Source organism: Danio rerio, chromosome 21 (assembly GCF_049306965.1).
Source record: "Danio rerio strain Tuebingen ecotype United States chromosome 21, GRCz12tu, whole genome shotgun sequence".
Taxonomy (NCBI): domain Eukaryota; kingdom Metazoa; phylum Chordata; class Actinopteri; order Cypriniformes; family Danionidae; genus Danio; species Danio rerio.
This window is the reverse complement of record NC_133196.1, coordinates 547,366-574,073: the sequence shown is the minus strand read 5'-3', so window position 1 is coordinate 574,073 and position 26,708 is coordinate 547,366. Positions and strand designations below refer to the sequence as shown.

The 26,708-nt window shown below is 36.0% G+C and overlaps 1 protein-coding gene across 1 annotated transcript; it reads right to left on the bottom strand.

Moving 5' to 3' along the window:
- Positions 1-7,983: 7,983 nt before the first annotated feature.
- klf4 (Kruppel like factor 4) lies at positions 7,984-26,239 on the bottom strand. Its single transcript, NM_001113483.1, has 5 exons — positions 26,088-26,239; positions 25,796-25,919; positions 17,592-18,312; positions 11,136-11,300; positions 7,984-8,757 (listed from the first exon to the last, which is right to left on the bottom strand). Exons 1-5 carry the CDS (start codon positions 26,090-26,092, stop codon positions 8,582-8,584), a joined length of 1,191 nt encoding a protein of 396 aa, NP_001106955.1. The 5' UTR covers positions 26,093-26,239; the 3' UTR covers positions 7,984-8,581.
- Between the last annotated feature and the right edge of the window lie 469 nt (positions 26,240-26,708).

Here is a 26,708-nt window from a genome sequence, read left to right as displayed (position 1 = left end):
TGCGGATTATTTGTTATTTTATTTGGCTGTGAGGAGGTCATGGTGTTTAACATGCCGATTAAAGGCTCTATACACACAAACAATAATATAATTTAGATTTACGAGTGTGTATTTAACAAATATTGGATCGAGTTGAACAAGGTGGGTCGATTGATGCCTAAAACATGCAAGCTATTTAATAAATAGGTAATCATAAGGATCTTACGCTAACCTATGACTGGAACTGCGCATGAGCAGAAAGAACGCGCGCGCGGGTCTCTGACAGGAATGGCGCGAAATACGGATCCTTCACAACATGTTTACACAAATATCTCAAGTTTGGTTTTGTGTTATAGTAAAATAAATATTCAGATTGATCGCAGCGATGCGAGGGGTGCACATGAAGGTAAGACAAACACACTATACAAAATCTAAATATTAGAATACATGTCCGCTAGCTGCTGATTAGCTAACAAGTCAGACTTAGTTTGGAGTTAATTTTTGTTTAGAGATCACTCACTAAGAAGTATATTGAAGCCCCGAAATCAGCTTTAATTGCCTCGAAATGAAAACACTTGCTTCAACGCCTGTTTGGGGTAGCTATGGAGTGATAAGATTGTATAAATATGATCAATAGTCATTAATATCACCGGAATAAACCTTAATCGTCGAATTTCCCAGCATATTAACGCACTAAAGCAGCTGTTTGTCATCATTTAATTAAAAAACGTTGAAATTGACTGCCTTTTTTTCGGTTGTGACTGATGTTGTCCCCCAGAGGGCGCTGTTCACCGCGAGTATTTAGACTGAGACTGATTGAATAATATGCTAGTTTATGTTTTAATAAAAACTGCAGAGATGACCGAGTATTACATTCATTTTAGCATGTTTAGATAAATCGTATGGCAGTTAACATTACATTACGAATTTCAAACATTTGGCGAGTTTTGTATATATATTTAAATATTCAAATTGAATATTCATTGTTTAATTAAACACGCTATTTTGCATACATTCCAGTTCCAAAATCGAAACGTTGGATTAAGTTCTTTTTTCAGTTGTTTATTGACATGAAGTGTTTCTTTTGGATATTTTAATCACTCCAAAAATGATGTAAACAATCAGAAAACTTTTTTTTTTTTTTTTAGTAGAATAAAATAAACATTGAATTATTCATTGATGAATCCCTCTTCTAGAACCTTCACAATACAGATAGGAGTGAAACTGTAAAGCTGTGTGAGCGTAATTCGATTATATTAATGGGAATAAATCTGCAGTTTGGTGCTGCTGAAATTTAGATTATTGCTCAGATTGGCAGAAAAAAAACTAAAAGCATCCTTTATAAATGCACACGTTCTCTGTAATGTACAGACACAAATTAATACAGTGTAAAAAGAAAAAAAAGAAACGTAAATGTGTATTTATAATGTTTTATTTCCATTCATACTTAAAAAACATGCAAAAAAAAAAGCCTAAAATCACAAGGTTTTTTTTCTCTGTAGTGTCTTTCATTAAAACAATGTAAAGTGTGTAATGTTTAGTGTAAATCCTTTTAATCCCTGTGTGATCAAAGGCTGTAAATAAGAAAAAAGACTTGTTATGATGATGCATTATATGGTGGCCATATTGGAGAGCAAAACACAAACAAAGCTACTGAATTGAACCAAACTCGCGTGTTTAGCTGATTATTTCTGCTGAATATGATCATTGTTGTTGTGTTTTGGGCAGAACAAATAGTTAAACGGGAACATTTCTAGTACTATATGCTGACAAAAGTTATATCAAATTAAACGAATGATAAATCCTGACGTAAACGCAAACCCTCTACAGATCACTTTATTTCTTTTGTGTAAAATTAGTTTTATTTTTGTTGTGACCTTTTTATATAGCAAATTAATTTATTGATATTATTAATATTTGTTCTTTTATTTAACTCCCAACCTCCTTATTTATATTATTATTGTTATTATTATTATCAAAATGACCGTGCATCATCCCCTCGATTTCTAATCTTCGATGTTTTATTATGATTTAAAAAAATAATAATAATTATATATATATATATATATATATATATATATATATATATATATATATATATATATATATATATATATATATATATATATATATATATTATTATTACCGGCATTGATTATGCCCTGGGTAGCACTGTGTCCTCACAGCACTCAGGTCTCTGGTTTGAGTCCCGGCTGGGTCAGTTGGTGTTTCTGTGTGGAGTTTGCGTGTTCTCCCCGTGTTGGTGTTGGTTTCCTCCGGGTGCTCCGGTTTCCCCCACAGCCCAAACACATGCGCTATAGGGGAACTGATCAACTACACTGGCTGTAGTGTATGAGTCTGTATAGGTGTTTCCCAGTACTGTGTTGCAGCTGGAAGGCTACCCACTGTGTAAAATATATTCTGGAATAGTTGGTGGTTCATGGATGAATGAATGATTATGCCCTTTATTATTATTATGATTATTATTATGATTATATCTGTTATTATTGGGGCTGTGTGTTATTGTACTGTGTGTTCCTCTAATGACACTTTTCCAGCCCTATATGCACAATAATACACACACATATGTACTTGCATACGCTACATAATATAATTAATAATAATTATTTAGTAAGAGAGCATTATTAAGTTATTTTCTTTAATTAAATGTCATATTACTAAAATCTAGGAAAACCTTATGGCAAATTCTAAGAATGGAAATACTAATGCAACATCTTATTTTTAATAGTTCGTATTATTATTATCATCATTATTATTGCTATTATTATTATTATTTTATCATAATTATTATTATCGTTATTATCATTATTATTATTTTTTATTATTATCATCATTATTATTATCGTTATTATTTTATTATTATTATCATAATTAATATTATTTTATTATTATTATTATCAGTATTATTTTTATCATTTTTATTATTATTACTATCATTATTATTATCTTTATTATCATTTTTATTTTTATCATTATTATTATCATTATTATTGTTAGTATTATTATTATTATCATTATAATTATTTTGTTATTGTTATTATTATCATAATTATTTTTATTATTATCATTATGATTATTAATATAATTATCATTATTATTATTATTATTATTATTATCATTCATTTATTGTTTTTCTTTTCGTCTTAGTCCCTTTATTAATCCGGGGTGGCCACATGTTTTAAGCAGCAGATGCCCTTCAAGCTGCAACCTATCTCTGGGAAATATTATCATTATTATTATTATTTTAATTTTTTTATCTTCATTATTATTATTAATATCATTATAATTTTTTTATTATTATGGTTATCATTATTATGGTGCATCATTATTATACACCTTGAAAGTAAAAATCAGATTAATAAATGATTCAGTCTTTAAACGTGATCATTAAATCTTGATCCAAGCAAATGTTCAGACATGTTCCAACCAAATCTATTATTCGTGCATTATTAATAATTTTCCCACACAATAAATTGAAACATTTAATGTTGTTTATTATTGGATTGCATTCATACATAAAATACAAAAAACCTTAATTAAAAAAGTATTTACAAATGTACAAAGCGTGAGATTATATTACAGGAATCTGACTATAAACAAAAAAACTTTGTTCAGAGTTAATTTTTGTTTCTTATATAAAAATATGAATGTCTTACATATCAAAAATTATTGCACCTCGCGAGCGACCACAGTGCAGTGTGTAGATTGCCATCACCGAGAAGAGAGTGTGTAAAACTCACAGACGTCCATTAAAATACACCGTATCTTTGGTACCGTACTCAACACACACGGCTGTACGCAGCACCGTCTCATAACACGCTTATAAATTACTCTGTACCTGAAATTAATGGCTTTATAAAGCAATCCTGATATTCATATGCAGATTAAATCATTCACCCTTCTGGAAAGTTTGTATTCTCTTGTAAAATATTTCCCCAAGTGATGTTTAACATTATTAGTCTCATCATGATTATCTAGAGCTGAATTTAAAGCTTCTTTTTATATAATATATGGGAGCATGTATATTAGTGCTGGGCACAGATTACTCTCATCCAAAATAAAGGCATGTTTTGATGTAGTGTGTGTGTGTGTATGTATGTATGTATATATTATGATGACAATACAAGCATGCAATTAATCATGATCAATTTTTGCCCAGCGCCAAATCTATTATAAATATTCTTTATCAATTTATAAGTAAATATTTGTTTTGTATTTCATGCATGTTCATATATTTATACACACACACACACACACACACACACATATATATATATATATATATATATATATATATATATATATATATATATATATATATATATATATTTACAGTGCATCCTGAAAGTATTAATATTGCTTGACTTTTTCCACATTTGTTTGTGTTGCTTATGTTACAGTCTTTTCCTATAGTCCTACAGTCTATATTCCTAAATGGATTAAACTGATTAATTTCCTCAACATTCTACACACAATCCCCCATAATGACAATGAGAAGAAAGAGTTTTTTAATTGTTGCAAATTTATTAAAATTAAAAAAGCTGATTAATCAGATGTACATCAGTGTTCACAGGCTTTGCTCAACACTTTGTTGATGCTCCTTACAGCCTCAAGTCTTCCTGAATGTGATGCACGAGCTCTGCACAGCTGTCTTTGGGAATTTCTGCCCGTTCCTCTTTGCAGGACCTCTTAAGCTCTATCAGGTTGGATGGGAAGTGATGGTGTACAGCCGTTTTCTGATCTCTCCAGAGATGTTCAATAGGATTTAGATCTGGGGTCTGGCTGGGCCACTCAAGCACATTCGCTGTGTTGTTGTTGTGCCGCTGCATTGATATGTTGGCGGTGTGCTTTGGGTCATTGTCCTGCTGGAAGATGAAGCGTCGCCCCAGTCTGAGGTGGAGAGCACTCTTGTGCAGGTCTTCATTCAGGATGTCTCTGTACATCGCTGCATTCATCTTTCCCTCTATCCTGACTAGTCTTCCAGTTCCTGCTGCTGAAACACATCCCCACAGCATGATGCCAACACCACCATGCTGCACTGTAGGGATGCTGTTAGCCTGCTGATGAGCGCCGCCTGCTGTTCTCCAAACGTAACGCCTGGCGTTCACTCCAAACAGTTCAGTTTGAGTCTCATCAGAGCAGAGAGTTTAGTTTCTGATGCTCTGAGAGTCCTTCAGATGGTGAACTCCAGGCGGGGAGTGTCTTCCGTCTGCCCGCTCGACCATACAGATGCCTGATTGGTGGATTGCTGCACAGATGGTTGTCCTTCTGTAAGGTTCTCCTCTCTCCACAGAAGAGCACTGGAGCTCAGACAGAGTGACCATCGGGTTATTGATCACCTGACTAAGGCTCTTCTCCCCCCCGATCACTCAGCTTAGATGTCCGGCCAGCTCTAGGAAGAGTCCTGGTGGTCAAACATCTTCACTTACGGATGATGGAGGCCGCTGTGCTCACTGGAACTTTCAGAGCAGCAGAAATGTTTCCTTTCCCAGTATTGTGTTGAACTCCAATGAAGCTGCTGAAACATCTCCAGAATGATCAGAGGAGACAGAATGAACCTGAGCTCCATTTAGAGCTTCACGGCAAATCCTGTAAATACTGATGTACATGTGATTTTACAGCTTTAAATTTTTTTTATATATTTGCAGCAATTTGTAAAACTCTTTCTTCACATTCTCATTATGGGGGATTGTGTGTAGAATGTTGAGGAAATCTATCAGTTTAATCCATTTTGGAATTAGACTGTAACATAAACACATGTGGAAAAAGTCAGCTGCTGTCAATACTTCCCGGGTGCACTGTATATAATCGTGTGTGTGTGTGTGTGTGTGTGTGTGTGTGTGTGTGTGTATATATATATATATATAAGTACAATAAATAGACTAAATAAATAATAAATATGCAAATAAATTAAATAATAGCTATCTCCTATAATTTTCTTAAAGAAAGTCATATTTCTTTGTTCATGTGGAAAAAATTTTCAAGATCAAATTTAAGGTTAATATTATTAACCTCCTTATGAAATATTTTTCTCCGTTGTCTCCAGAACAAACCACTGTTACACAATGACTTGCCTAATGAACCTAATTAAGCCTTTGAATGTCACTTTAATACCAGTATCTTGAAGAATATCTAGTCAATATTAAGCACTGTCATCATGGCAAAGACCAATGAAATCAGTTCTATTATGTTTAAAATATCTTTAAACTCGTGACTTGGGAAATTTTCCTAAAAGAATAAAACTTTGACATGAGGGTAAATGATTCAGACTTCAGCTGTATTTCCAGTCTTGATTTGGCACTTGGTATCTCCAAGTTTTGTCGTAAGCAGATGCGGGTTCCAGTATTGTCCCAGTGTGCAGAAACAGACAGGGCTCTCGGCTTGAGTCACCAGCATGTTGGAAGACGACGACAAAAAGGGAAAACAAAAGAAATAAACAAACTAAACAAAGTCCCAAACCCTGATGCTGTGGACAACACAGCTCGTCATGGAGATTTGTTGACTTGCTTAGGGCGATCGTATGTGCCGTCTTTAACGATAATCATCCTGGCCAGAATTACTATAGTCTAAAATAATTGTTATATAGAGCAAGTGCTTCATTACGTATACTTATGAATTATGCACTATTAGCTCAATGACATGAAATGTTCAGTTTGCGCAGTAACACTTGAATAAAAAAACGCATGTTTGGTGCATTGCTTTGACTGATCTCTCTAAATGCATTCTCACGCATCACGATTGGTCAATTATGCACAATCCCTGCACGCTATTGGTCAAAGTACTTTTTTATGTTTATTATTGCCATCAAATTATTAGTTATGATCAACTGAATCTGAATTAAAAGGTTGTATTTACATTTATATATATATATATATAATAACAAAATTACATATTATTATATAAGTAAATATTTTAGTATTTTATGTTTGTATATATGTCATAGTTTACACATGTATATGTAAAAGTTTTCTATATTTATGTACGTTTATATATTGTATGTGTTTGTATTTATATATACATAAGAAATATACAGTACACAGACATATTATGTAAATAATTCAAAATAAAAGTTTGCATTTATATATATTATATGTGTGAATTGAGTGTGTATAAGCAAATATTTATTTGAGAAAATATTTATTTAAATTTATATATAAAACATTCAGACATCTAATACAAATGCATTATGTATATGTATGTTATATGTTATGTAATTTTTTTTATATTTTTGCACATATATATATATATATATATATGAGCAATATCACATGAGTAGCAGTGCGTTATGGCTGTATATCGGCACTTGTGGGAGGCGTGCATTGGCACGAGGCCACAGGCTGAGTGCCTTAGTGCCCCAACCAGTGCCAATATACAGCCATATTGCACTGCTACGAGTGTGATGTTGTGTTTATACAACAGTTTGACGCCATAACTGTGTATATAAAAACAAAATCAAACATGGAGAGTCTCAAAAACCCTTTTGTATGAGGAACTACTTTCTTCCAGATTCAAATCATAAGCTGACAGTTAAACAGCTGAACAAGCATCTTTTAAACTTTAGATCTGTAGTGTCTGCTTTTTGCTTGCTGTATGTGGGCGGAGTAATACACAAAGGGTAAAGAGGCTCTACGGGTGCTGATATTACTTAAATATATCACAGCTATCAGCCAATCAGATTCGAGAACCACACATACATACATACATACATGCATACATACACACACACATATATATATATATATATATATATATGTATATGTGTATATATATATGTATATGTGTGTATATATATATATATATATATATATATATATATATATATATATATATATATATATATATATGTATATGTGTGTGTGTGTATATATATATATATATATATATATATATATATATATATATATGTATATATGTGTGTGTGTGTGTGTGTGTGTGTATATGTGTATATATATATGTGTGTGTGTATGTATATGTGTATATATAAGTGTGTGTGTGTTTTGTATTTATATATTTATAGATATATTTTAATATATATATATTTAAAGCATATATTATGTAAATACACACATTTATTTCAGTTGTGATTAATCAATATGTTCAGTGGCTATAAAAACAATCCAGATGTAGTAATCATGGCCAGGATGCGTTAATAAAAAGGCACATTTGCGCACCCTACTATTGATCAAAGGCAACACGTGGTTCACTGCACCACCAGTATCTTCGCTCATCGGGCTCTTAGCTATAGATGGTGCTATAGATGTTTTGTCTATAGATGGCGCTGTAGATGTCTTGTCTATAAATGGTGCTGTAGATGTTTTGTCTATAGATGGCACTGTAGAAGTCTTGTCTATAGATGGTGCTGTACATGTCTTGTCTATAGATGTCACCTATAAATGTCTTGTCTATAGATGGCGCTGTACATGTCTTGGCTATAGATGGCACTGTAGATGTTTTGTTTATTGATGTTTTGGCTGTAGATATCTTGTCTATAGATGGCGCTGTAGATGTTTTGGCTGTAGATGTCTTGTCTATAGATGGCCCTGTAGGTGTTTTGTCTATAGATGCACTGTAGATGTTTTGGCTATAGATGGCGCTTCATGTGCAGCGCGAGATGATCGGAGCGGGAAAAGGCTCTGTCGCATTTCAGGCACTGAAACGGCCGAATGCCTGTGTGTTTGCGGTAGTGTCGCGTCAGCTCGTCTGAACGGGCGAATTTCCAGCCACATCCCTCCCAGTCACAGTGGTACGGCTTTTCTCCTGAACACACACACACACACACACACACACACACACACACACACACACAAAACAGTTAGTGTTTCAGCGTGAGGAGCGAACGAGAACAGTCACACTGACTCTTGTGATTCACATACACACACATATATTCAGATAAACATTCACACGAATGCACACACACACACACACACACACACACATACATACATACAAACATTCATACATACATTCATACATACACACACACGCACACACATACACACAAACACATACATGCATTAACAGACTAACAAACTAGTGTTTCAGCCTGAGGTGCTAACGAAAACAATCACATTATCCCTTGGGGTTCACACACACACACCCAAACCCACACACACTCACACACTCATCTCTACACAGATGAATAGAAGAGGGAAGTCAGACAGCATTGTGGTTTTCATTCACCAGGATCAGTATCATTAACCTGCTGTCTGAGCAGCGCACACACACACACAAAACGTAACACCCACTGCTGCGCACACACACGACACCCGCATGTGCACCCACATGAAAAAACACTTCAGTAATTAACAGTCCAGTTAACTCTGGAGATATCCTCATATATTGGGTGTAACACACTTGACTGCAGTGTTGTTCATTGTAGTATTAATAAAAATGATGAAGCATCTTTTCATGTGGGCAGTGATGTGTTAAGGTGTGTGTGTGTTAGGGTGTGTGTGCGTTTTAGGGTGTGTATGTGTGTTAAGGTGTGGGTGTGTGCTAGGGTGTGGCAGGCAGCACGTGGGTGGGTGTGTCTTAGGGTGTGTACGCATGTTAGTGCGTGTGTGTGTGTGTGTATATATGTGTATGCATGTCTGTTAATACTCGTGTATGTGTGTGCACCTATGTGTTTATTTGTGTGCGTGTGCACATGCAGATGATGGAAGAAGAATTCAGCATGCCTCAATGAAGTTTGGAGCGCATATTTGATGCATATGGAGTTAAAATGCACATCTGTAAATGCATTACTTCTTTACTAAAAGGAAATAAGTCTATAAACTACTGTTTACTGCAATGAGTGTGTTACAAGAAGTGATATGATTAAATACTCAAGTAAAAAAAACAGCTTTTTATCTCCCTTATATTTCCAGCCAGGATTTAATGAACTTGCAATATTGCTGAAAACACAGACCATTCAGTTCTGATATATAAACATTTTTTTTAAAGTAAATGTAAAAAGTTCTGAGATTTCAGTTTGTATGTGTTCTCTGCGTGTAAACTTGTAAACAAACATTTGTGACCGGTTCATAAGATCGGCTAGGGGTTTATTTCTGAACTATCATTAGCCAACTAAGATCGCAAGTTCCGTCATTACAAGCATAGTTTATTGATTTGGCATTTTCCAAATCCATCGTTTTAACGAACATCGTAAATTTAAGCACTCGCAACTTCAACTCTGTAGCTGTAGTTAGAAACAGTTCCTGGCTGTGTTCTATTTCCACTTATCCCCCCTATGCTCTATTCATTTAGAACATTCTAGCATTTAAACGTGGAATGACAAAAAAAAAGCTCATCTCTCTTAGGTGTAATTTGCTTTCAAACTATTTTCACAATTCAGTTTTAGCGATCCTCATGTTTACAATTGCGCTCCCTTCACAGTGCACTTTAAAAACATTGATGTTATTTTGAATAATGTATTATAGTGCATGTTTTTACCAAATCTAATATTGGATCTTATTTTAAATGCGTGTGCGTGTAAAACAATATCATTTGCACAAAGAAATGATGGGGTTCTTCTCTAAAGAAGTAGTTCCTCCACCCCTCATCATTATGGGTGTTTTAAGTTGTAGCTAACGTGGTTTAAGCCACAGGTGTCAAACTCAGTTCCTGGAGGGCCGCAGCTCTGCACAGTTTAGCTCCAGCTCTAATTAAACACACCTGATCAAACTAATTGATCCTTCAGGCTTGTTTGAAACCTTCAGGTAAGTGTGTTGGAGCAGGGTTGGAACTAAACTGTGCAGGGCTTCAGCCCTCCAGGAATTGAGTTTGACACCCCTGGTTTAAGCGATGGATCTGCCACAGAGACACTTCGGGTTTTGGGAAACACTCGTCACTACATCGTTCTTTTTCCAAACGATGCATCATACAATGATAGTTCAGCCACGAGTTACGAGCATCCTTAGTTTGTGTGTGTGTGTGTGTGTGTGTGTGTGTGTGTGTGTGTGTGTGTGTGTGTGTGTGTGTGTGTGTATGCATGTCTTATAATAAAAGTTTTTTACTGTATTAAATACATTACGCTTATGGGGAGTCCTCATAAACCACCAATAACAACCTCTATGAGTGTGTTAACACTACAACCGTCTCACTCAAATGCTGTCACAGATGTGCTGCAGCTGACGTGTGTGTGTGTGTCAGCTGACCTGTGTGTGTCCTGTGGTGGGCTTTCAGGTGTGAGCTCTTAGTGTATGTTTTCCCGCAGCCGGCGTAGTCACAGGTGTGTGTGGCGATCCGCTTCCTTGGCCAGGAGCGCCGGCCCCGCTTGGGTTTGGATTCTTCCGGCAACCCCTCGGCTGGGGAAATGAGCTCTGCCGAGAAAAAAAATGCATGTTAGCATTAGCATCACCAGATCTACCTTTCTACAAACCCCTGACCAAACACACACACAAAGCAGACAATGAAGTCTTTTCACATGACAAGTTTAACACTCATCAGCATCTTAAATCCTTGAACGTTTTAATGTTTTGATTTCTTTTAAAAAATGTATGAAGATTTATGTGTGTATTATATCATCTCTGCATCAAATTACAGCAAGCAAACTCCCGCTTGTGTGAGGTGTGTGTGTGTGTGTGTAACACCGTGTGTATGGGGGCAGAAGAGTGAATCGGACATTATTCTCTCTTCTGGCTGCCGTTTTCAGTCTCACACTGTTGTTTTCCTCTTGCTGAAAGTCTTGATGACACCATCCTGGAGTGTTTCTGTCATTATTTCAGCAAATAGGACTGCAGAATAATGATGTGCTGTACTCTCACATACACTGCGCTCTGAGTTAACACACTATGACCACTTCTGCTGCACAGGAGAAACGCATGTAAAAAGGCTCCTTGATGATCTTCTGATATTTTTTAACCTTTAATTCAACCAGAAAAGGCTCTCTGAGATGAATAATCTCTTTTACAGGAGTCCTCTTACCTATCTAAGACTGAGTTTACAGGACAAACTACACTTTGAGAACTTAAAGGGATCGTTCACCCAAAAATGAAAATGTCCTGTTAAATTACTCCCTCACAGGTCATCCAAGATGTAGCTGAATTTCTTTCTTCAGATTATTCAAAAACATTAAAGCAGATTTTGAGCTGGATTCATGGTCATTGGTGCTTCATATAATGGCAGTGAATGGTTGACCGGGGAATACCAAACAAGGGCAGAGAGGCGGAGCTAAGCATTGTGCTTAGACTGGCTTTCCTATAGGGTATATGCCGAGCTAGTGTTGTTCCCATGCTGATACACTTCCAGTGAGCTGTTATTGTGAACTTTTTTCCATTTTATACGGTTCCTTATACAGCATCGATGTTGTAATGTCATTAAAATACATTCAGTTAAATAAACTTTAGCATTTATTTGGTTGCTCAGGCGTAAAACGAGACAAAAAGCTGTTTACTCGCACGCGCCCATCAGAATCGGCAGGCTAACGCAGAAGCTCCATGGAATATACTGGGGTAAAATAAATGCTCATATTATAAAGACATGGCGTGGGAATGTAATTTAATGCAGTGCTTCTTGTACAATCTGAGACTCACTTTAAATCGGACATCACTCAGCCAGTGGAGATCGCTGATTTATAAAAAAATCAGACTTTAAACGCACCGGATTTTGCATTGACATTCAATTCGCCGGAAGCGCTTAACCCAGGTTACTGGCATATTAAAAGTCCTATTAGCATGCTTCGGCATATTCCCCATTGGAGAAACACTGAATACTTCATTACCTGCGACTCGCTTGTGTTCTGACCACTTGTGCTTGGCTGTACACTATATCAATAAAGTGTTTAGTCTTTTAAAAACACTGCTGTAACACACTGAGCCACTAAACATTGCTCTTATGACGTTTCTCTACAGGAGGAAACACAAATTACGTACAAACACTTCAGATATAGTGTGTGTTAGTAAATGCATTACTATTGATGAACTCCAGCAGAACACTGTATGATTACACTTCAGATGACTGATCTAGAGCCCACAGCTGATCAATCTGGCAGATTCTGAAGTGCATCACAGCTCTATAGAACATTATAAATGATCTAAAATAAAACAAATGCATTTATAGAGATGGTATATAAGGATATAATTTCACTCAGCTGGGAAACAGAGGTCATGTGAACGGTTTGAGAGCACAATTAAATGCACACAGCATGCCATATCATCTGATAACAGTAGGAGATAATTCCAGAAGGCATCTGACTGTGTGAAGAAACATTAAACAACAGAAATACGATGAATATGCCCAGTTCAGCAGCTAATCAGCCGTCAGCTGTGGTGACGGCGACCAGGAAGACCTAGCTGTCACTCAAGTGGCCACACCCTTAATTATGCAAACTTAATATAACTTAAACAAAACGGATGAGTTATAAAACAATTCACCACCTCACAGTTGTCATGGAGGGTAATATTCGCTGTATGAAGCGTTGTTTGTGCCAGTGTTAACACCTTGCTTTCGGCTGTAAAGTCGGCCAGCATCATTTTAACAGTGGGCTCAATAGAAATCTGCTCTATTATGGAGCCAGGACTAGTAGGCATACTAATATTACACACATATTTGTTTGAGCATGCTGTGGATTAAAGCTAATAATATTGTGAATTCTATTCAGTTTCTTTCACAGATCGATTATTTTGCTTCACCAGAGCTCAGTGTGTCATCAGGAGCTGTGGCTATTGATCAGGACTCATTTGTTTGTGTTTATTTTTTAAACCTGTCACCATTCCCTGCCATTAACTGAAGCACCAAACCACACTGATTCAGCTCAACATCTGCTTTACTGTTCGCCTCTGTACTGAATCTCTGATGACCTGTGGGTAAATTAACAGGACGTTTTCATTTCTGGGTGAACTATCCCTATAAAGGCTGCTGTGATCTGATCATCTGGCAGATTCAGAAAATTCAGACTCTTTTCTGCAGTGTGCAGAGCGGCCAACAAGAACTAATGGTATAGGATCAAAATCCTGCCAAATGTCTCGCAGTCGTGGATCAAAAAATAATAAGCGTAAATCCATAAATTTATTTTATATGTAAAATTATGACGTGTAAAAGCAAAATCTAAATAAGAAACCTAAGATAATGAGTGTAGGGTGGCACAGTGGCTCTGGGTCAGTTGGTGTTTCTGTGTGGAGTTTGCATGTTCTCCCTGTGTTGGCGTGGGTTTCCTCTGGGTGCTCCCCCCACAGTCCAAACACATGCACTATAGGGGAGTGATGAACTACATTGGCCGTAGTGTATGAGTGTGTTTGGGTGTTTCCCAGTACTGGGTTGCAGCTGGAAGGGCTGCGTAAAACATATGCTGGAATAGTTAGCAATTCATTCCACTGGTAACCCCTGATGAATAAGGGACTAAGCCGAAGGAAAATATATTAAGGAATAACTGGAAACTGCGAGCCATTGACATCCATAGTATGAAAAACAAATAGAAGTCAATGGCTACATTCTTCAAAACATCTTCTTTTGTGTTCAACAGAAGAAAGAAACTCAAACAGGTTTGGAACAAGTGAATGGTGAGGAAATGCTGAGAAAATGTTCATTTTTAGCTAAATCCGGAGTGTTCAGACCTGTTTCTGGAGGTCACTGCTGTCCTGCAGGGTTCAACCCTAATTAAACACACCTGAACCGGCTAATCCAGATCTGCAGACTCACTAGAAACTTGCAGACGAGCGTGTTTGGGCTGGTTGGAGATATAATCTGCAGGACATTGGCCCTCCAGAAAGATCATTGGACATCCTGGTTTGCGTTTGCAAATTTACTTGGAGAAAACGATCTTTGAAAGTTCATCTAAATGTAATCTTTAAAGTTAATTAATCTGTACAGCTGATGTGATCTACTGTTATTAGCCTTTTCTGAAATCAGTAAACAATGTTATTATTGAAATGACCGAATAAAATCATGACCAGGCTAATCCTGTTTCTGATGAAGAGTGAATATACAGTTAAAGTCAGAAATATTTGCCCCCTTTAAATTTTTTTTTCTTTTTTTAAATATTTCCTGAATTATGCTTAACAGAGCAAGGACATTTTCACAGTATGTCTCATTATATTTTTTTCCATTTTAGGGTCAATATTATTCGCCTCTTTAAGCTATATTTGTTTCTGATAGAACAAACCATCAATTATACAATAACTTGCCTAATTACCCTAACCTGCCTAGTTACCCTAATTACCCTAGTGAAGCCTTTAAATGTCACTTTAAGCTGTATAGAAGTGTCTTGAAGAATATCTAGTCTAATATTATTTACTGTCATCATGATGAAGAGGAAATAAATCAGTTATTAGAGATGAGTTATTAACACTATTATGATTAGAGATGTGCAGAAGAAATCTCTCCGTTAATGATTACAGTTATTAGTGATTACAATTATGACCAAAATAATCGTGATTATGATTTTTCCCATAATCGATCAGCCCCAGTTAATATATATATATATTAGTGCTGTCAAAATTAGTGCATTAACGCATGCGATTAATTTGAAATATTTAATGCAAAAAAAATCAACACAATTAACGCAGTTGCAGTTTTTTTTTTTTTTTTTACTTCCTTTTGTGGTGGACGTGTGTTCAACATGCAAAGAAATATGGATAAGACCAAGAAAGCACTTTTTGAAGGCAAGTTTTAGTATAAAATAATTTGTCGCATCACCAGGCTCTCCAGAGTTTCATGCAATTTCAGGTGTTTCGTTTTTAATCTTTCGACTTCTGTTTAAATGGTATTTGATACCGCATGGCGAACGGAAAGAAAAACCTCCGCATTTCGTGACTCGGTGGTCCTTTAAGGTAATCAAAAATCACTGTTTACATGGTCTTCTCTAAATAAAAGTATTATCTTAATCATATTAAAATCGGAGTATTGGTGTCCATGTAAATGAAGTGCCAGATGAAGTCGCGAGCTGTCAAAAGACCGCATTCCTCTGCCGTTTCAGCATGCGCCCTCCAATGTCAATGTTTCATTAAGTTTGAGGTGTTTCCCCCTTAAACGCAAGTGTCTGGTTTGCGTTGTTGTGTCAGAATCCTTGTGAAAAACAGCCATACTTTAGAATGCTTAGTTTACGCAAATTTGATGAACGCGATCATGCGTGTTGAATCTGAAGAGAGTCGCTCCGGCTGCGCTGTCCTGCACGCGATGTGTGTGTGAGTGTGTATGTCTGTGTGTTTGCGCATAAAATCAAAAAGTTACGAATTGCCGTGAGATTGCGTTGCACTCTCAGCTCACATCATTTAAAAGAAAAGGTCCACATTGTCCCCCGATAATGTCATCAGACTGGACTGTTTTAGCAACTGGCCGAATATAAAGAAGGACAACTCAACTCACAGCAATACAACTTTACAATGAGTGCAATTGTTTGTATTCAATACTTAATTGTTATTATAATTTTCCATTTTCCATATCTGCAATGCCGGTATTTCAGCTTTTTTAGAATCCAACTTGGAGATCAATGTTTTCTTTATTGGCATTGATTGTTTTGAAATTTGTTTTCAAATGGCTTTAACATGCTTGTGTTTCTGCAATAAATATGGCTGTCAAGCCAGGATTTTGATGGTTTATTGTGGGTTTGTTGTTTACATGAAGAAATCTGTGTTACAAGTTTAACAAAAATTTAATAAATAATTTTATTTTGAATTCAAATAGATTTTGTCTTGTGTTTACATTAATTTTACATTTGAATAGCCAAAATTACAAGTTTCAGTCTTTTAAATGTGATTAAATCGTGATTAATTAAAAAAATTGTGATTAATAAATTTTGTTTATGGATCGACAGCAGGGCCGGAGTGGGACTCCTTTTTAGCTATGGAGTTTCAAGCCTTAGACCGGCCCACCTATATTAAAATAACGCTATTTCCAATTCAGTTTCTAATGACACTAACATGTCTTTTTCAAGGACACAGCTGCTTTAGAACTTCAAATGTTTTTCATAAATATTATATGTCTTAACACTGAAAATGAAAAAAATATATTATATTCTGGAGAGGTTCGAACTCGGATCGGCGGCGTCAAAACGTATCGTGCTAACCACTAGACCACGATGGCGCTATTAAGCACTGCATTGTTATCTGCTGCTATTGACGTCTACTCTTTTTTTTTTTTTTTTTTTTTACCCTACTCTTTTTCTCCCTTTTTTAGATTTCTGATCAAGTTATGTCAGATTTATTAATGTAGTGAATCATCTGATTTTCATTGAGCAGGTGTAATATTCATTAATATTAATTAATATTCACTAAGGTGCCGCTGTTTGAGGTGGAATGGAGTGCAGCCCGCAGGTTAATGATGATCATCATTAACCTGCGGCCTGCATATAGCTCACGGGGCTGCGAGAAAATAAATAAAAAGAGCGGAGCTGTGGCAAAATAATGAATAAAAAGAGTGAGGCTATGGTCAAATAAACAAATAAATGAAAAAAGTGCAACTGCTGAGAGTGCAAGCAGCTAGGGACACCGGCCCTCGCGGCCAAAAAACAGACCGGCCCACAAGATTATTCTACATCATTATATGTGACATTACCACAAAAGTAATCCAGGTGTAATCAGATTACTTAACTGTAAACAAATGTGTAATGAACAATTTTATCATCCAATCTGTAGTCAGTAAGCAACATAATAATAGAAATGACTGAATGTATTCACCTTGGTACTGCAGTGACTGTGCCGGAGCCTGCGGAAATCCAGAATAAGCTGTATTTGGGTGATATCCGGAGCCGAGCCCCGGAGCCTGTGGATGCTCATCCGGAGACAGTGAAGATCTGGCGCCCCGTCCTGAACTAAACGCGTGAGGGTCCAACATCGAGCCCTGATGCACTCCAGACTGTGCCGAGCTCCCTCTGAGATGCAGATCCATGGGCCGGCTGGCCGTACATGTGCTCGGACACTCCTGCTTTATTCTAGGACATGCAAACGGGACCGCGGAAGCATCCTTGCTAATGCTAACCCCCTGGTTGTAATCAGACATGTCCATAGTGGTCTTGACTACAAATTTCCCGTGGAGGCTTGTAGGTTGGAGATACGCAGGATCCAATTCCGGCCTCATTAATTCAGCCACGAAACCTCCTGATGGAGAAACGTCGCTGATATCTGGGATGGTGTACAGCATGCTGCCCTCCTGGCCCTGAGGAGAGGGCATGGGGAAGGTGTAGTGTGTAGGGGACGATGCTGGGATAGTCCTGGAAGTGCTGGCCTGCTGCTGTTGTTGCTGTTGAAGCAAGCTGTTCGACAGAATAAAGTCATAGTCCAGCAGCTCCAGCTCCTCCGGCTCAATCTTGGCCATGACTGGCGGGACGTCCTGGTCAGCGCAGGTCGCACCTGTAGACATGCAGGGGCGTTTCAGGTGAGACATCTCCTCCTTCCATCTCTTATTGCAAACACACAGACACATGCAGGAGAAGGGAACAAGACAAGGTCAGGGTTAAACACGTGTTCAATAATGGCACGCTTATTTGTGCATGCTGCCTCACTGTCTGATCAGGCCAGTATTAAAGGATGCACGCTAATAATCGACAAGGTAAGACTCCAAAAAAATTATTAACAAAATAAAAGATGCTTATCTAAAGGTGTTTATCAAATTAAATTAATTGTGCATTCTAACAATCAACAAAATTATTCATTCATTCATTCATTTTCTTGTTGGCTTAGTCCCTTTATTAATCCGGGGTCGCTACAGCGGAATGAACCGCCAACTTATCCAGCAAGTTTTTACGTAGCGGATGCCGTTCCAGCCGCAACCCATCTTTGGGAAACATCCACACACACATTCACACACACACTCATACACTACGGACAATTTAGCCTACCCAATTCACCTGTACCGCATGTGTTTGGACTGTGGGGGAAACCGGAGCACCCGGAGGAAACCCACGCAAAGGCAGGGAGAACATGCAAACTCCACACAGAAACACCAACTGAGCCGAAGTTCGAACCAGCGACCCATTGACCTTCTTGCTGTGAGGCGACAGCACTACCTACTGCGCCACTGCCTCGCCTTTCAACAAAATTAAGGCTCCAAAAATCTAATTTAAAGATGCTTTTGAGGTAATTATTGAACAAAACAATGCTCAATTTGTAATCAGGTGTCTTGATTGTTAATCAAGGTAATTCTCAAAATAAAGGACTTTTATTTGTGCATGCTACTGTTTGACATAGTAAGTCTCAAACTAATCGAATTAAAGGACCTTAATGAGATCATAATCAAATTGAAGCACGCTTATTTGCTGATCTACAAAGGTAAGTCTCTCTTTATTATTTTTTTTATCAAATTAAATTATTAGTGCATGCTAATAATCGACTAAATTAAGTCTCAAACAATGTAAAGGACTCTTATGAGATGATCATTGAATAATTTAATTAAACTATGCTTATTTGTGCATGCAAACAATCAATTACCTTAATTTGTTAATCAATTATCCAAAACAATTATAAATTTAAAGGACTCTTATTTGTGCATGCTACTATTAGACAGTTTTGCTGCTGTCACACTGCGGTCGATTAAACTCGATTGGACTTACGCAGTCAAGTGATGTGATTTCGCAGGTCAGAGTTCACCAAGCCTGAACTTTGCAATGCAGCGAACTGCGAAACTTGACTCATGACCTTGCGTTTCCGGTCTGACGCATTCGCATGTGTATGAATGGAAGTCTATGGGGACAAAAGTCCAGTGTGACCGCAGCTAAACTCTCAAGCAAATCTAATTAAAGGACCCTTATGAGATCATAATCAAATTAAAGCAGGCTTATTTGCAAATCTACAAAGGTAAGTCTCTTTTTTTATCAAATTAAATATTAGTGCATGCTAATAATCGACTAAATTAAGTCTCAAAAAAATGTAAAGGACGCTTATAAGATAAACATTGAATTATTTAATTAAACTATGCTTATTTGTGCATGCAAATAATCAATTACCTTGATTGTTAATCAATTCTCAAAAAACGATGATCAAATTAAAGGACTCTTATTTGTGCATGCTACTATTAGACAAAGTAAAGCTGCAGTCACGGTAGAGTTTGAGCTTGTGAAATTCTGTCGTGCGGAGCTGTGAAAAGGGGCGGAATTAAACAAGATGATTAGACATTTAAATAAGCGAGCGATTGCTCCATGTTTTACATTTCTGTCCAGAGAGGTCATGTTTTGATCCTTAGTTTGTCTCACGCAGTCAAGTGGTGCGATTTCACAGGTCAGAGTTCACCAAGCTTGAACTTTGCAACGCAGCAACCTGCAAAACTTGTCGCACAACCTTGCGTTTTCGGTCTGACATATTTGCGTGTGTATAAATGGAAGTTTATAGGGAGAAAAGTCCAGTGTGACCGCAGCTTAACTCTCAAGCAAATCTAATTAAAGGACCCGAATGAGATCATAATCAAATTAAAGCAGGCTTATTTGTGCATTATAATCGACAAGGCAAGTATAAACAAAATTATTAGCGAAATAGATGATGCTTATTTGTGCATGCTAACAATCAAGGCAAGTCTCACTTTTGTTTTAAGTAAATGTAATCATTTGTGCGTGCTTATAATCGACAAGGTCATTCTCAAAAAGATCAATATCGAATTAAAGGACGATAATTCTTGCATGCTGCATAGGAAAAACAGCCTGGTATGTCAAGACCAACATGCTGATATGATGTGATTTAAATAGCATCTGTTTTTTATTCTTTACAGTAAACACTGTAGTGTTTTTATGCCATAATATAGTAAAGTACTTGAATCGATCTGTTGTGGTGATTCTATAGTTGCTGTGGTAAAGCAACAACCAGTGGTGTCAAGTGACAAATCACAAATACTCAACTGACTGTAATGGAGTAGTTTTTCTCAGGAATTGTACTTTAATAAGTAGCTTTAAAAATGAGTAAATGAGTATCTGAGTCTGAGTATTTATGAAGTCACTACCTTCTTTTTTTCTTGTCTGTGGTGATTGGCTAAAGTAGAATAATTAGACCTGTGACTTCCATCCAAATCAAATCGCACATAGAAAAATTGCATCATACTGAACAACCTCAAGTTACTTCAGAATTACTAATTGCATAATTAAAAATGTATTTAAATGACTTTATTATTTATCAAGTTAAATATGTGTTAAAACATGACACTTTTCTAAGTAATGTCCGCATATGTCATTTAGACGACTTATTTTCATTAATTTCATTAACAGTTTGTTTGACTGTTAAAGGCACCCAGCCACACACAACATCATCAGACGTTAATATTAGGCTAGATTTAGATCACCAGCATGTAACGATGTAAAATGACGTTGATGTTTGGTTGATTTTAAGTTGTGTTGGAAAGTAACCAATATGCAATGTCTGTCCAACTTTGTACATAGACGTCGGCCTTCTGAAACGTTGGTTTCTGACGTCAACTCTATTTTCATTTCCAAAAAAAACTGCAACATCCCACGACATTGGGGTACAACGTCAATCTGACGTCATGTTTTCATCCTGTTCCTGCTGAGGGATAGTTTACCCAAAAAATAGAAATGTGCTTTTTATGTACTCTCCCTCAAGTAGTTACAAACCTTTTAGAATTTTTTTTTTATTCTGTTGAACACAAATAAAGATATTTTGAAAAATGCTGAAAACCAGTAACCATTGAATTCTATAGAATTTGTTTTTCTTATAGTAGTCATAGTTACCGAAAAAATGTTTTAACAGAATAATGCAAAAAAAAAGAGAGAGAGAGAGAGAGATGTTGACGAACTAAAAACCACTTACCATTGACTTCGAAAGTAGGAAAAACTAATACTGTGGAAGTCAATGGTTACAGGTTTTCAGCATGCTTCAAAATATCTTTTGGTGTGTGTTTTGATGAAAGAAACTCATATAGGTTTGAGGGAGAGTAAATAGTGATTAAATTGTCATGTTTGGTTGAACCATCCCTTTGAATATCCTGCACTATATGAAGATAAGTGTCCAAACATAAAGATAAACCAGTCTTATTTTGTATATTATACTGTTTTCTTCATTTTTGCTGTCACACCATGGGACGTTTTTAAAGGTACAGTTCACCCTAAACATTTAAATACTCACTATACACTCTCCCTCAAGTGGTTACAAACCTTTATAAGCTTTTTTCATCCGTTAAAAAAAAAAAGAAAAAAAGATATTTTGAAAAATGCTGAAAACCAGTAACCATTGACTTTCATAGAATTGTTTTTTTCCTACTGTAGTCGTCAATGGTTACTGAAAAATCTTCTTTTGTGTTTAACAAAATAAAAAAGCAAGATATGTTGAAGAAAATTAAAAACCACTAACCATTGACTTCTGAAGTAGGAAAAACCAATACTATGGAAGTCAATGGTTACAGGTTTTCAGCATTCTTCAAAATATATTTTTTGTGTGTGTTTAGATGAAAGAAACTCATATAGGTTTGAGGGAGAGTAAATAGTGAGTAAATTGTCATTTTTGGGTGAACTCTCCCTTTAAATATCCTGCACTATATGAAGATAAGTGTCCAAACATAAAGATAAACTGCAGACATTTTGTATATTATACAGTTTTCTTCATTTTCGCTGTCACACAATAGGATGCTTTTTAAAGAATAGTTTATCCTAAAAATTTTAATTCTAACTATACACTACAAAAAAAAGATATTTTGAAAAAATGCTGAAAACCAGTAACCATTGACTTCTATAGAATTAGTTTTTCCTACTATAGTAGTCAATGGTTACTGATAAAAAAAAAAAAAAAAAAACGTCTTTTGTGTTTAATAGAATAAAAAAAAAACAAGATATGTTGAAGAACTAAAAACCACTTACTATTGACTTCTGAAGTAGGTAAAAAAAAAACAATACTATGGAAGCCAATGGTTACAGGTTTTCAGCATTCTTCAAAATATCTGTTTTTTTGTGTGTGTTCAGATGAAAGATACTCATATAGGTTTGAGGGAGAGTAAATAGTGAGTAAATTGTCATTTTTGGGTGAACTATCTCTTTAAATATCCTGCACTATATGAAGATAAGTGTCCAAAGTTTCTCAGAATGTCTAGCATACATCATCATGAACTAATTTCTCATGTTTCCCCAAGCTCTGCTTTTCTGGAATGATTTACACAGAACAGACAGGGCTGAACTGCTTTATGTTCAATCTACTTAAATAACTTGCGTTAACTTAATGTATTTGTATTGGGGACAACATGAATGAATTGTGTGCAAACCCTGCCTTTTTACTGTATATTTAAGACTATATATATATAGATATATATATATATATATATATATATATATATATATATATATATATATATATATTATCTATAGTAGTATATACTGTAGTCATTCGGGTATATTATTAGTATAGTTGTCAATGTTATTAATGTAACTAGTCACTGTAATTAAATTACTCTTATGCTATTACAGTTGCTTATATATATATATATATATATATATATATATATATATATATATATATATATATATATATATATATATATATATATATATATATATATATAATATCATACTACAACACATCTAAAGCATGTATTAGTGTGTATCAATGCAAATACTACAGCATTATATACTTCAGTATTTTTCATCACAGCAGTTCTCCCTCTGTGCTCATGAATTATTCACTCTCTTTCAGCCATTATTGTGTTTATGTTTATAACTACAGGCCCTAAAAGAATATTTGAGGTAAAGTTGGTTTTAGATTCACACATTTGTTCAGTGACAACTTGTAACACACTTCCTATATTCTTTACCATGGTACTATTGAATATTCAGTCTGAAATCACATATACAAATGACTTCAAAACAACACCAGCACTGCCTCATTGACTGTCAACAATGTTGTATTTTGGCTGCTGATATGATTTCACTATTTATAATTAGCAAAGAATACCTTTCTGTATATTATTAAGGAGAAAGACCAAATGTGTGAAATGTAAAGCCAACTTTACCTCAGTAAAGAGAATCCATGCAAAACTAGAATCTGTACTTTATAATCAGTGCATGTGACAAATTTCAACAACTATAGAACAGATCATGCAGATTACTGTAGTAAAAGCTTGAAGAGTTCATGAATGCAAATACTGTAACACGATGAACTAGTATTTTTAATCACAGATATTTTCTCTCTGTGCTCGTCAATTACTCAGATACTCTTTATTATTATTATTATTATTATTATTATTTATTGGTATTTAGCATTTTGTTTGTTTATAGTTACAGACCCTAAAAGAGAATCCACACTGAACTAAACGCTGTACTTTTCTAATAATCAGTGCATGTTACATATTTCACAATTACGTTTTCTACAGCTAATATACCACACTAAAACTCACAGATTAAAAACCATTCGACTTTATATTATTGCAAATACTATAACATGATAAACATAATAAACTAGTATTTATTCATAACAGATATGCTCTCGTCAATTACTCACATGCACTTTTTTATTATTATTATTTAACATTTTGTTTGTGTAAAACTACAGACCCTAATAACTTTAACACTTCACTAAACGCTGCGCTTTGTAATCAGTGCATGTGACATATTTCCCAAGTAGATTTCAACAACTATACAATATATCATACTACAACACAACACAACACAACACAGATTACTGTAGTAAAAACTAAAGTTATTATTAATGCAAAAAACATAATGAACTACACTCTCAGAAATAAAGCTACGCAAGCTGTCAGCGGAGTGGTACCTTTTTCAAAAGATACACATTTGTACTTAATGGTACCTCAAAAGTGTATATATTAGTACCAAGAAAATTAAGAGGAACACTTTTGCACTTTTTATCTACTATATGTACCTTTAAGGTATTAATATGGACCTTTTAGGTACACATTTGTATCGCATCAGAGACAGCTTGCATACCCTTGCATTTCTGACAGTTTAGTAATTTTTCATCACAGATAATTTCCCCCTTAGTGCTCATGAATTACTCAGAGACTCCTTCATGCGAGTATTGTGTTGGTTTATAACTACAGACCCAAACAAAAGGAGAATATTGAGGTGAAGTTGGTTTTATATTCACACATTTGGTCAAAACAACATCAGCACTATATTTAATTGACTGTCAACAGTGTTGTACTGTGATAGTCACAGGCTGCTGATATGATCATTTGCAAAGAATTATTTGCTCAATATTATAAAAGAGAACGTCTGAATGTGTGAATATAAACTCAACTTTACTTCTGAACTTTGTAATCAGTGCATGTTACATTAGTTTTCTACATCTACTATATCACACTACAACACGCCACAGATTACTGAAGTAAAAAAACAGTAGACTTTATTATATTACTGCAAATACTGTAACATGAAGTATTTTTTCATCAGATATTTCTCTCTGCGCTCGTCAATTACTCAGATACTCTTTATTATGATTTAGCATTTTGTTTGTTTAACAACACACCCTAAAAGAGGATCCGCACTAAACTAAACGCTGTACTTTGTAATAATCAGTGCATGTCAGATATTTGACAAGTGGTTTTCTACAACTAATATATCATATTACAACACGCCTGTAGTAAATACTATTGACTTTTTATTAATGCAAATACTATAACATGATAATGAGTATTCAGTATAGACTTTTATATTAATTCAAAAAATAAATACACAATAAAACATAATAAACTAGTATTGTTTTCATCATATTTTCCTTCACTTAAACACCTCACAGCTAAAGGAGGATCCACACTAAACTAGAAGCTGTACTTTGTAATAATCAGTGCATGTCAGATATTTCCCATGCGGAGAACAGCTCGAGCCGCCGGATCGGTTCACGCCCCTGCCGCGGAGCAACAACTCTGTCATAATCTCTCGCTCGGTGGAAACCGTGAGAATTAACCGATCATCATGACCAGCAACACCTGTGCAGATACTCACTGAACCGGCAGCTCCGGGTCCCAACACGGCCTTGTGCTTCACATCGGTGCCGCTCGCGAAGGTGGAGATGGAGGGCAAAATCGTTCCGCTCAGTGCCATGCTATCAAACTCAGTCGGAGGCTGCCTGAAATTTAACAAATAAATAAAAAAATAAAATAATAATAATAATAAAAATGATAATCCTAAGAGAGAGAGAGTGAGAGAGAGAGAGCGCTCCTGAAAACATGTCATATTAAAGCCAAAAAAATAATACAAATAATTAGGAATGGAACTCTCCAAGTGCAGAACGCACCTCATGAGTGGAAGGAACGCAAAAGCAGTTTAAATCCTAGATCAAAGAGTTCTTTAATAGCGCATCGAACGCGTTCCATCCGGCTGATCAAAGCAGCATGTTCGGTTCCGACACTCGGGGATTCCCGGTGTCCCGTTCGCTGCCGCGGCCGCGCGCTCCGGTGTCTGGACTGGAGTGATTCGTCAGATGCGCGCAGGGCTTTCCTCGCCTAGTTCTTAAACCCCGGACACGCCTCTCGTTGCTCGGCAACCGCGGAGAGAAAAAAAAGAAAACACTCCGCGTGACGTCATCGAGGACTGGGGAGGAGAAAAAATCTGGCAGCGGGCTGGTATTTTGTATCCACACAAACACGCGCGTGTTAGCAACCGGGATCAACACACACAGACACACACACACACACACTCGAGTAAGAAAACCAGTCTGTTTTTTGCTTTTAATCACACACAAAGTCGTGGTGGAGGGACTTGTTTAAAGCACTGATTGTGCTGTTGTGTGTATGAGTGTGTGTGTGCTGGGTTAGCTACTTGCTCAGTTGTCCTCTGCTGTATAGTGAGAAATCAAAACGAGCCACTGTAGTGCTGACATTTCACTGCACACCACTCATTAAAAGTCTTGAGGATG